At 42.2% G+C, this 12,100-nt stretch overlaps 1 protein-coding gene across 1 annotated transcript in view; it reads right to left on the bottom strand.

Annotated features, from left to right (window-relative positions):
- MMP20 (matrix metallopeptidase 20) overlaps positions 1-12,100 on the bottom strand; it is a 57,352-nt gene that overhangs the window by 30,374 nt on the left and 14,878 nt on the right. The window contains exons 4-6 of the mRNA XM_086338849.1: positions 11,897-12,022; positions 10,952-11,113; positions 8,086-8,227 (exon numbers count right to left, since the gene is read on the bottom strand). Of these exons, the coding sequence (XP_086194975.1) occupies positions 8,086-8,227; positions 10,952-11,113; positions 11,897-12,022 (430 nt within the window). The remainder of the gene's footprint in view (positions 1-8,085; positions 8,228-10,951; positions 11,114-11,896; positions 12,023-12,100) is intronic.

The following is a 12,100-nucleotide window of genomic DNA, read 5'->3' as shown; positions in this document are numbered from 1 at the left end:
CTTGACTGATCCTCTCGCTCTTTCCTTTTTAGGAGACACGGTCACCTCTTCGCTGGCTGTAATCCAGCAAGAGTTGATGGGCCCTTTCATTTTCACCCCTGACTTTCCTTGACTCTTCTATTCTCTGTCACTCTGTGCCCTAGTTTCAGGAGGAGGGGATGTCTTTTTTCTTTCAGTCTTTTGATGCTGGGTTGAATTGATGCTTCTCTTCCCTGAGAATGGGCACTGTGGTGCAGTGAAAGAAGCAATGGGTGCTTGAGACCTTATTTTATTATTGGATGTGTGACCTTGTATGGAGATGGCAATGGCAACCCACTCCAGTACTCTTGCCTGGAAAATCCCATGGATGGAGGAGCCTGGTAGGCTACAGTCCATGGGATTGCGAAGAGTCGGACACAACTGAGCGACTTCACTTTCACTTTTCACTTTCATGCATTGGAGAAGGAAATGGCAACCCACTCCAGTGTTCTTGCCTGGAGAATCCCAGGGATGGGGGAACCTGCTGGGCTGCCATCTAGGAGGTCGCACAGAGTCGGACACGACTGAAGCGACTTAGCAGCAGCAGCAGCAGTAGCAGCAGAACTTGTATGAGTCACTTAATTTTTCTGAGGCTAAATTTCTTCTTGTCAAATAAGAATGAAAAAAATAATAATAACTGCTAACATTTCAAAGGATCAATTGAGACAATGCATATGAAAGTGCATAAATAATCTTACAATTATTTGTAAATACTTTAAAAAGATGTTTTCACCCTACAAATTTATTAATTATGTAATACTTAGAGTTTATGAATAGAACTAAATTTTCTTCTAAATTTTTCTCATTAATATAAAATTTTGTCTGTGGAAACTTTGAAATACAAACAATCACATCATTGGTCAAGAAGGCATTCATTTGTGGGGAGCTTGCTAACCAGGGCTGTTTATATCAGGAGGGTTAAGAGGCCAAGAATCAGACATGCATTAAACATCTCCCTGAAACCAAGAAAAACAGAGCTTATAAAATTAAAATCCTACATGTAGACAGTGGTTAAAACAGTGAAAACTATTCATAGTGTCCTTAAATTAAGTGTATATATCCATCTGTGGAGCCTATGGAGATCTATATTTTAAGCCACAACCTATGAAGATGTAAAGAACCTCGTCCTTAGTCAGAAGGAGGGGTTTCAGAAGAAACGACAGTGAATCAGCAATCTTTGTACACCTTCTGCCTCTTTGAATTCATAATACATAACAGAGAATCAATCTAAGTAAATACAATGCCATGTGTTGACTTTCAGTGATGCAACCTTATAGCCAGAAAAGAAATGTCCTCAGGGAGACTGAAGGAGGAAGACTTCCTCTTTAGTTGTTGTGCACGCTTTCCTCGAGCCCATGAAAATCTGGAAAACGCTAGGTTCCAATGGACTCATCTATTAATAATAGGAGAGGGTACTGATTATATTGTCTCTCCTTCTGATAGAGCTTTGCATTTCTTTCTCCTCAATGGCTCCTTTTTATGCCTTCAAATATTCCCAGGTATTTCTCAGACTGAAAAATCCTCATTGGACTCTGCTGCCTCTTCCAGTTATTGACTTAACTCCTTGTTATTAACAAGATTTTCAAATGAATGATTTGAAAATGAATGATCTATACCATCACTCTCTGCGCATGTATGCTGTCGCTTCAGTTGTGTCCAACTCTTTGTGACCCTAGGGACTGTAGCCCTCCAGGCTCCTCTGACCATGGGATTTTCCAGGCAAGAATACTAGAGTGGGTTGCCAGGCCCTCCTCCAGGGGGTTTTCGTGACCCAGGGATCAAACCCTCATCCCTTCTGCCTCTTGCACTGGCAGGGGGGATTCTTCATCACTAGTGCCACCTAGGAAGCCCACCATTACCCTTGGCCTTTTCATTCTGCAGGATCTGGGTTCATTCCTCCTTGTTGTTTAGTCGCTAGGTCGTGTCTGACTCTTTTCAACCCTATGGACTGTAGCCTTCCAGGGTTCTCTGTTCATGGGATTTCCTCAGGCCAAAATAATGGAGTGGGTTGCCATTTCCTTCTCCACAGGATCCTTCCCAGGCAGAGATTGAACCCGCATCTCCTGCATTAGCAGGTGGGTTCTTTACCACTGAGCCACCAGGGAAGCCCCAGCTGTGCTGCTAAAACTATATTCCTTCATCATCCCAGACAGTCAGTCCTGTTCTTCAGTTTTCAACCTGGTGACCTCAACAGCATTGTACACTACTGATCATTAAAAAAAAAAAAGACAATCTTCTTTCCCCTGACTTATCTGGGGTTCCATTGTAATGATTCTGTCTCTGATGTCAAGTAAACCTAGGTTAAAACTCTAGCTGGGACAAAGAGCATGGATTGAAGGAGCAGATGTCTATAAAATGCTTAGGATAACATAGCACGTCGTAAAGGATCATAAAATGTCAGATTTTATAATTAATAATATTATGAGTTTATCTAAAATTGAATTTTTCTTGATGTGTCTAAATCTTTTTGATTTTCTTATCTAAGTGAGAGATGCTGCTACCATCGACTCTCTTTTTCCATTGTTCTCATCAAATCAAGATACCTCTTACATTCGTCCTTCTCTTCAATCCCTACATGCATGACCCTGAAACCTATTTTTCTTTCCATTACTATATACGATACATAACATCTTTAAGAATGTGACAATTAGTCGATCAGTCAGGGATTTACAGATGTTTTAAAATAAAGAACCCTATTTTGAGAACAAAACAGCATGTGGAGAAGCCTAGCAGACATTTCTGGGGACCTGGCTACTCAAGAACCTCCTTCTCCTTGTGGCTTTTCACCCTACCTGCAGGCCCAGGGCCCAGGGACATAGCAGCTTTTCTTACTCACGCAGATGCATTCCAGTCAGAAGGCATTCATTCATGAATTCAAGTCAAAATTCAACATTCTCTTCACAGTTCCACTGCACAGCTATGAAGCTTTCTATGTGAGTGATAGACTCTGTGCTGGGCGTCAGCAGGCCTGGGTTTCAGAGCAGGGTCTTCTGGGCTGAGAGTCCCGGGCCTGACTTTCTTGTCTCCAAAATGAAGGATTTGGACACGATCAACCTTTATGGCTATTCTACATGTGAAATGCTATTATTCACATGTAGAAGCTACATGTGAAGCTGATAGACATATTCTTGATCTTATCATTAAAATTGTATCATATAAAACCCAGAATAATAGAAGGCATACAAATATCATTTGGGTATGACTGCTGTTCTAGTCATTTCAAGGAAATCTGAGATAATATTTTGTCATTTATTTATAAGAGTAAATCTATGTGAATTAAATGTGTGTGTGTGTGTGTGTGTGTGTAGCTGAAGTTTCTCTTCAAACAGAACATTTGAATGGACCCAAATCCATTTATACACTGTGGAGAATATGCAGCAGTCTCACAGTGACTTTAAAAGGCACTGCATTCCATCATGCTTTGGAAACAAACTGTGCGGTTATTACATGCACAGCCTGAAATGTCTCATCAACAGATTATTGTTAGTGGTGGGGAATTCCAGGCTGGCGGGAGGGAGAGAACAGGTTGGGAATGCTTTCGTATAACCCCCAGGTTGCCATGCTGGCTGTGGCTGAAAGAATTCTTTGTTCTTTGTCCAGGCTTAGCAAGCCCTTGGGGACTTCTGGTGACGGCCAGTAGGGGATCAGCGCCATGCGAGTCCAGCTCTGCACGGCACCCACAAGGCAGCAGGTCAGGGCAGTTAGGAGCACAGCCTCCGGCACAGGACTGTGGGTGTGGGCCCCAGCTTCAAACATGACTAGCCTGGTGAGCACGAACAAGTTGTTCATCTTTTCTGTGTCTAATAAAAAGGGAGTAATAATAATTCATACTTTACAGGGCTGTTGTAAGGAGTTGATAACAAAATGCTTAGCACCAAGTACTGAACACATTGAAGTCACAACAAATATCAGGCAACATCTGCTTTTGCAAAGGAGGAAGAGAGGTTCAAGGTCCCATGGCAGGTTAGTGGCAGCTCCAGTGCTGAAAGGGTAGCATCCTCGTCCTCTTTTTATTTATTTATTTATTTATTTTTCCTCGTTCTCTTTTTAGCTCTTCCTAGTTCTTTGGAATTACCTGCCCTTACCACAATAGCTCCTCAGATCCTGAGTGGAAGAAGATGAGAAGGTGATGGCTGAGCAGATATATGTTAATGAGCTACCTTTCTTCCCCTAATTTCTTCCCTGCTTACCCCTTTATAAATGTCCCTTATATCTATACTTCTCTTTCTATTCTCTTACCACCCTCAGTATTTACATTTCATTTACATTTGGTATTTCATAAAAGGATACATTATCTCCAATTAGTTGTCAGCAATTGTTGAATGCTCATAGTTTGATAAATAGAAGTTTAAAACGTGTTTCCTTTAGTTTTTAAAGAAAATATAATTGTGTGAAAGGGCTGTCTTTGACTTCACCGTCTCCTTTGCCTCTATCACAACTGTTGATAATACCAAAAGAAGCAGCTACTCGCTGCACCGGGGCACAGGCGCTACACCCCTCATTGGGACAGCACGGAGTCAGGTGGAGCCGACGTCACCTTGCACGGTGTCTGGGGCTCTCCTGCTCTGCACCTTGCCTATCGCTCCTGGGTCAATGCCTACTGATTCCACTTTGGTTTACTTTTTGGTAATAATAAAAACACAGTAAATAATCAGCAAGTCTTAAGAAAAAAGAATCAATCAAAACAGGTAACAATTAAAAATACCTCTGATTGTTTCCAAGCCTTAATCCATTGTACATATTTTTGATTCCCCCTCCTAAATATAGTAACTGCCTTTTATTGAGTGCTCACAAGTTTGGCACATGACTTACCCAGTGTCACCTGATCAGTAGGAAGCATGACCAGAATTCAAACCAACTTAGCCTAAGGCTAAAGCCTAGATTTCTGGGTTTTCCTCTCACTTGCTTTGAAAAGTAGATGCCCATCTATTGTTGAAGATTTAGTTCAGCTGTTTCTAACTTTTTAAAAATTGGAAACAATCCAGATGTTCATTTGTTTGGGACTGGTTAAATAAGTAAGGATAGATCTATACACTGGGATGATATACACATGTATTAAATAAAGATGAAAATTAAAGTTCATTGACATGGAAAAAATGAGAGATAATTGAGTGAAAAAGTTTGCAAATCAGCACATCTAGCACATTACAAAGTCTTACTTTTGTGGATATCCCTGTCTCCCTCCCATATTTATGATAAATCTCTACCCAGAGAAAAAGTCTGGAAGGATATTCAACAACATGTTTAGCAATATGATTACTCTGTGTTATGGGCTGAACGTCTGTGTCTTCGCATGGTTCATCGTAACCCCCAGTGTAATGGGACCAGTGGGAGGTGATTAGGGCTTGATAAGGTCATGAGGGCAGGCCTGATGGAATTAGTGTGCTTTTATAGAAAGAGACACCAGAGCTTTTCTCTGTCTGTCTAAATACACCCACAGCACACAGATGGCAGTGCTGTTTGGGTGTTTCTTTCCCTCATCTAACCTTGAGGTGTGCAAAGGCCAGGGGACTGTTGATCTGTCTTTCCAGGCCCAGGTACTGTGATGGGGTTAGCACCCTACATCTGTTCAACACACACTCTTTTCCAATGAAGAAAAAGAACAAGTAATGTCACACATGCTTATGCCTAAGCTACCTCTGCCTATTCTGATGTGGTTGAATTCTGTCCCCAGTAAATGGAGGAGTGGAAGTGAGAGCTGGGAGGTTTCTTTTTGTCCAAGGAGAGAAGTAATTACAGAGTAACTGGTAGCCATGTTCCCAGAGACAGCACAGTAGGAGGGAAAGAGGAACAATGCAACTTTAATTCATGAGCTTTCCAACAAGTCTTCATGCTTAACCTTGGTCACTGTCTACTCGTACCCACGGGGCTCCCAGCTGTGGCTGGCGAGTCCCTCCAGCTCGGCCTTGCTCACCACTTCCCCCAGTCTCACTCAAGCACAATGGTTGGAGCTTTATTACTTTGTTTTTATCAGTGATAGAAAATAATAAAACTATCCAAAACACGGACATCTGTCCAGGTGTTACTACCCACACCAACTATTCTCATGAAGCAGATTGCTCTCTTCTCTATCAAGCCATTTAGGCCTAGTAATAGTTACTATTGGTATTAGTCAACTGCACTTAGCATTCATTCATGTCTGCACACCTGCATTTTAAAAATGCATATTATTTATATGGTCTGGGTTTATTCTTCATAACTATAAACAGGACACCTTTCAAACGGGCAGCTTATTTAAAGCTTTACTCTTTATTTCAGCCTCACTTACTATCAGAAGCCTACAGCTCGTAGACAGGCCTTCCCTTAAAGGATTTTTCTCCAAAGATTGAATTATCAAAATTGCTAACACATTGTATACTAATGCCTGCACCTGATTAATAAGACTCACTGCCACTTTCTTAGCAGCTGCCCAAAGTATTCAAATGATTTTTCTTCATGTGTCTAGAAGAATCTCGTTTTTTGACTCTAATTTTAATAAATGAAAATAATCCTCTCCTAAATGATTCTATTAAACGTCTTTGAATCAGAAGCATTTTCACTAGAATTTTTACTTCCAACAAGATTACTCCAATAACTATTGACATATAACTCTGCCCTACCACCTAAAATGAGCAGCTTTGCTCTAACTCTCTCAGGTTTTATTCTAGTACTTGAATTTAACTTTATAACACAAAACCTAAAATTTAATTCCCCTTTGTGTGTTAGTTGCTTACTGGTATATGACTCTTTGGGACCCCTCAGACAGTAGCTACCAGGCTTCTCTGTCCACGGTTTTCTCCAGGCAAGAATACTGGAGTGGGTTGCCGGTCCCTTCTCCAGGGGATCTTCCCGACCCAGGGATCAAACCCAGATCTACTGCACTGTAGGTTTCTTTACCGACTGAGTCCCCAGGGAAGCACCTGGATGAATTTTTCAACCTTTTCAGATTTTTCCAGTTCTCACTCACTGGCTGTCACCATCCATCCACCTTTCAGCAAGCCAAAAGTATTATTACACTTAATTTGGCTATAAAAATGTATTACCAAAGCCTACTTCCTATCTTCAAATAAACAAAAAGTTTTAATTCTCTCCCTTTCCCTTATTACACTAATGTTAAACTTATGTCTACTTAATTTCCATGAGTAATCTCCATAACAACAAAATTACTAAAAAATAAAGATCAACCACCAACCACCACTCATCATAGCCATATCTGCAGCTATTCCTATAGTATCTTCACTAAAAATCCAGCATCTCCAGTATCATAAATTACTCAGTCTCCTATGCCATAAAAGTCAAATACCAATGCCATCTCATTGTTTTTACAAATCACAGAACTACTGAAACTTCTATTAATAAGCCCAAAAGAAACATTCCTAAAACGACAATAATGAAACTCAAATATCAGGGTATTCTTTTAGTAGCTATAGCTGTGGTATAACAAGAAGTCACCAATATTCCCTTTCTTTCTGCACTTTTTGACAACTGACAGTTGAAAAGAGGCCTTGAGAAACAGGGGTTTAGGAAGAATACTAAGTTTAGAACTCTCCACCCATCTACCTATGCACCTGATTATTCATCTGTGAATCCATCCATCCATGCACAACCTATCTGTCCATCTTTCCATCTACCCAACCCTCTTTAACAAATATTTATTGAGAATATACTATGGACTCCCAGTAGGGATACAGAAGTGAATAAAGTAGAAATCAGAGAAATCTGGGCTGATGTCATAACTCAGTCACTTCATACAACTGTGTTACCTTGTAAAGTTTTGTGTTCTCTTGAGCTTCTGTCTTCATCTGTAAATTTTGGATTCTAACTCTGCTTCACAGTGAAAAGGATTAGAAGAAATACTGGACTTATATAGAAAACAGCCCAGTGGCAAGAGCATTGTAGGTACCCCCCAAACAGTAGCTTTGGCAATTCTGTGTCTCCCCAAAGACTCCTGCCTCCCATCCGATTATCAAACAGGACAGCACTTCTGCACGATCGTCACCCACGGCAGCGACAAGGTCGTCTCTGACAACATGTACCTGGGCGCGCGGCTGAGGCCTGGTGAGAGCTGGGGGCACGTGTCAGGCTTACCGGTCCCTGAAGAGCAGGAGCTCCTTCCCCAGCATCGTCACAGCATCGAAGGATAAGTTGGAGTCACAGAGGTCAGGGATGGACGGATTATGAGGGGGGCCGTGGGGTGCAGTGGGCTTCCCTGAGAATGCTCTCCGAGGTCCTAGGATTCAAAGTGACTTGGTCAAAATGGTACCAGGAATACAGTCTGTACACTTCTGCTCCAGGGACTCACTTCCAGTGCATATTACAAGATCACAAACAGCGTGGCTGTCGATGACATGAGGACCTGGGTTTGAATCCTGGCTTCATTAGTTTCTGACTCCTATGATGGTGGTTCAGTCGCTAAGTCGTGTCTGACTATGGTGACCCCATGGACTGTAGCCCACTAGGCTCCTTGGTCTATGGGATTTTCCAGGCAAGAATACTGGAGTAGGTTGCCATTTCCTTCTCCAAGGGACCTTCCCAACCCAGGAATCGAACCGAGGTCACCTGCATTACAGGCAGATTCTTTACCAACTGAGCTACGAGGGAAGACTCATGTGATTCAGATGAATAATTCAATCTCTCTAAGCCTCCATTTCCTCATAGTAAAATGGGGGAAGGCAATAAAGGTACCTATCTCAGAAGGTTTCTGTGAGAATTAAATAATGCCTGAAGAGCACTTTTAGTGGAGTGCTTAACACATAATAAAAGTTCCCCCCAAATGGCAGCTATTATTTTATTATTATGCAAATTTCTTTGATAGCTATGGGTGTTTCAAATTAGCAATCTATTTTGAAAATTTCCTCTGTGGTTTTCTTTTTTTTTTTTGGTTATAAAGTACTCTTGCTCTCAATAAGATTACATCTTTCTTGTGTGTTTTCTTATTTTTGAACAGCTTCTGGGTGTCCTGCCCTGTGCATAAGCTTTTTCTTAGGTGTCCAGGAGAGGCTGAGCAAATTCTTGGGGCCCTGAGGTACCATGGAGGTGTTTACCATTTAAAGGCATCTTCTGGTAGATCCTCTTGGAACATAGGACCCGGGCCTTGGGGGAAATGCTGTTGAGTTTTCATCTCCTGTTCTGTTCCTGAGGACTGTCTGCCAGCTACTGAGGAGTGAGCTGGGGCTGCCTAAGCCACTGCTCCCGGCAGGTCCCTGTGCTGTATCGAGTCTTGGTACCATAGCTGGGGATCAGGGAAGGAGTGAGGCCAGGGGGTGACGTGGATAAGACCTGGGTGGAGAAGGGTCAGCAATAGGATGAAGATCAGAGGTTGGGGTGAGGCTTTGGGAAAAGATCAGAAAGTGTAAACTGGTCGGATCAGAAACACGCTGCCAGTTTTTGAACACTTCTTAATCCTCCAAGCACTCTGCTGAAGCTCAGGGTGGTAAGGTGGTCAGCAGTAGGTGAGGCTTGTGCCTCTCGGCAATATAAAACCATGTTTCTGTATTTTGTCCACTTGTGGAAAAACAGCCTTGTCAAAATATAAACTTCCTCTCCTGGCTGAGGAACAGTGGCTGTCAGAGTGGTGGTGATGCTCCAGGGCACAAAGACCCATAAAGGGTAGGCACAGATCTGGAGTGGGTTCCTCTTGGGGGCCACAGGAGAATGGCATGACTACCCACTCCGGTATTCTCATCTGGAGAATTCCGTGGACAGAAGCCGCAGTCCATGGGGTCACAAAGAGTCGGACATGACTTAGTGACTGAGCAAGCATTCCCTGATAGCCGCAGGAAGGGTTTTACACTGGAGCCCTAGCTTGTTATATGGAGAGATTCACAGTTTTTTTTTTTTCCTGTCACTCAAGAGAGAAGCAGAACTGGCATAGACCCCACTCTGAAGGGAAACAGCTGGCTGAACACTTCTTGGGATGAAATTTGTCTTTTTTGTGCCTCAGGTGAAATCTGACTGCAGCTGTGTGTACCTAAGTCTAAACAACAGATGAACTGGCCAGATGTGGGAAGGCAGGAGGAGCTGGGTTCTACAGGCCCTTCTCTAGGCTGAGTGGAAGAGCAGGTGTACTTGCAAGTAAATGCTGAATGAGCAGGTTCTGAGGCTTACGGGAAAGGCAGCTTCCTAGATTCTCCAGCATTTTACCCATCAAACAGACAAAATGTCAAGGTCTAGTGATGTTTCAAGATTTCTTCTCATGGATGAATGGACTTGTCTTTCTGTTTAGGAAAATGGGATATAGAGTTCCTAATAATCCTTTATCATCTTTAAAAGAATACTAACATTTCAGATAATTTTGATAATTTGGGATAGTTACTGTCTTTGAGCCTCAGCTTTCTCAACTATAAAATGCAGAAAACATTTTACATCCCTCAGGCTAGTGATGAGGTCATCACATACTGATGACCATGATTTGGAAACTGCAGATTGGCTATATGACTAAATGGTACAGTTATTACCATCATCATTACTATTTTTAGGAAGATAAGGTCCATTCCCTTCTCCAGAGGATCTTCCTGATCCAGGGATCAAACCTGGATTTCCTGCACTGCAGGCAGATTCTTTACTGTCTGAGCCACCAGGGAAGCCCCGAGATAAGGTCACTTATTTGCAAATGGATAAACACTATATATATGAACTATAAAAAAATCCACCCTCTTCCAATATCTAACCCCTGATCAACACTCAAAATACACACAAATGATTGTATTTTCTATGGCCATCGAGGGACCAATATGTTCTGGAGGAAAGACGTAAAATTTAAATATTCATCTTACAAAAGAAAGCAATACCCATATATGGTAAATAAGTTCTTCCTAAGAGGGGATAGTTGGGGCTGCGGTTTCTAGCTTAATCTTCACCTATGCAGGTTAATGGCTGGCAGGATACACTTTGCCATGAAACCAAATGCCTGTCACTTTCAGAGTCTGTAGTCAAAAAAGTGTAGCGATTGTACCGTACAGTGCCTGGATCCCCTTCACATCGTCCTTGGGGAGACGGAACCCATAGGGATTCTGATACTTATAAGTTGGGTACATCAGTGCTGACGGGTCTGTGGAATGAGCCAGGCCCAGTGCATGGCCAAACTCATGAGCAGCAACGGTGAATAAATTGAAACCTAGATGATATGAGAGAGGAAAAGACAGCATCAACACAGAGTTTTATTTTCACTATTTCCTGTCTTCACAGGAGAATTTATGCCAAATCATAGTTTATTCATTTTCTTTTCAGACCTGGGTTATTATAATGTTGGTAGGGTGTTCTGGCCCTTAGCTTTGCTGACTTTAGCCTAGTTCTTCCCTCCTTGGCAAGGAGGGGATTGGGGTAGGGGGTGATGGAAATGTAAATCGATTTATTTTGTTCATGGTCAATGGTGCTCCGTAAAGAAGGGCTTTAGCACTAACAGTGGCTGTAATACCTAGATTTAGTCCATGCATGCTTTACTGGCTCCCTGTCTGCTCTCTTTTATCCACCCATGTTTCACACTGGAGATTTCCAGATGACATGCAGATATTCTAGAAATGTTAACCCATCCCCATTGTACTTCTCAGTAAAGTACTAATTCTTCTTAGGTCATTTCTGAACGTAGCCTATTTCCAAGTACAGGTAAGAAACAAAAAATACTATGCAGTTGAAGAAAAATACTGCTGTGTGTTGCGTAGGGTATTGCTGTTTCTCGAGATTATACCCTGTGAACTAGAGGTCAGACAAATCTACAGCACAACTGAGGGTGGTTCTTTTCCCTTATGGTGTTCCCTTTTGGATTTTTGGCTTACTTGTTTTTCCTAGCCAGCCCCCCTAGTTAAAGGGTGGCTTGGGACGTTGAACCTCAAGGTTTCATGATGGAGGCCCAGAAGAAGGTACAATATTTTCCAGGTTATGGTGAATTGTGCATATATACCATTCGTTCCCATAGTCCACTTCTCAGCATTGTCGAAATGTGTATCTCCTCCCAGGCCTTCTCCAGGTGCAAATGCATGGGCTAGAGTCCCTCGAGGCCCATCAAATGGATAGGAATCCCCGTGATCTAGACATATGGGGCAAAACGCCAACAGGATTTAGTCCTTCTAGCAAATTTTGAGGGGTACATAATATCACAGGGAAT

Source organism: Bos grunniens, chromosome 15 (genome assembly GCF_055505025.1).
Source record: "Bos grunniens cultivar Pamir isolate PY7600 chromosome 15, Bosgru_T2T1.0, whole genome shotgun sequence".
Taxonomy (NCBI): domain Eukaryota; kingdom Metazoa; phylum Chordata; class Mammalia; order Artiodactyla; family Bovidae; genus Bos; species Bos grunniens.
The sequence above is the reverse complement of the archived record's forward strand: the minus strand, read 5'-3'. Positions and strand labels throughout refer to the sequence as shown.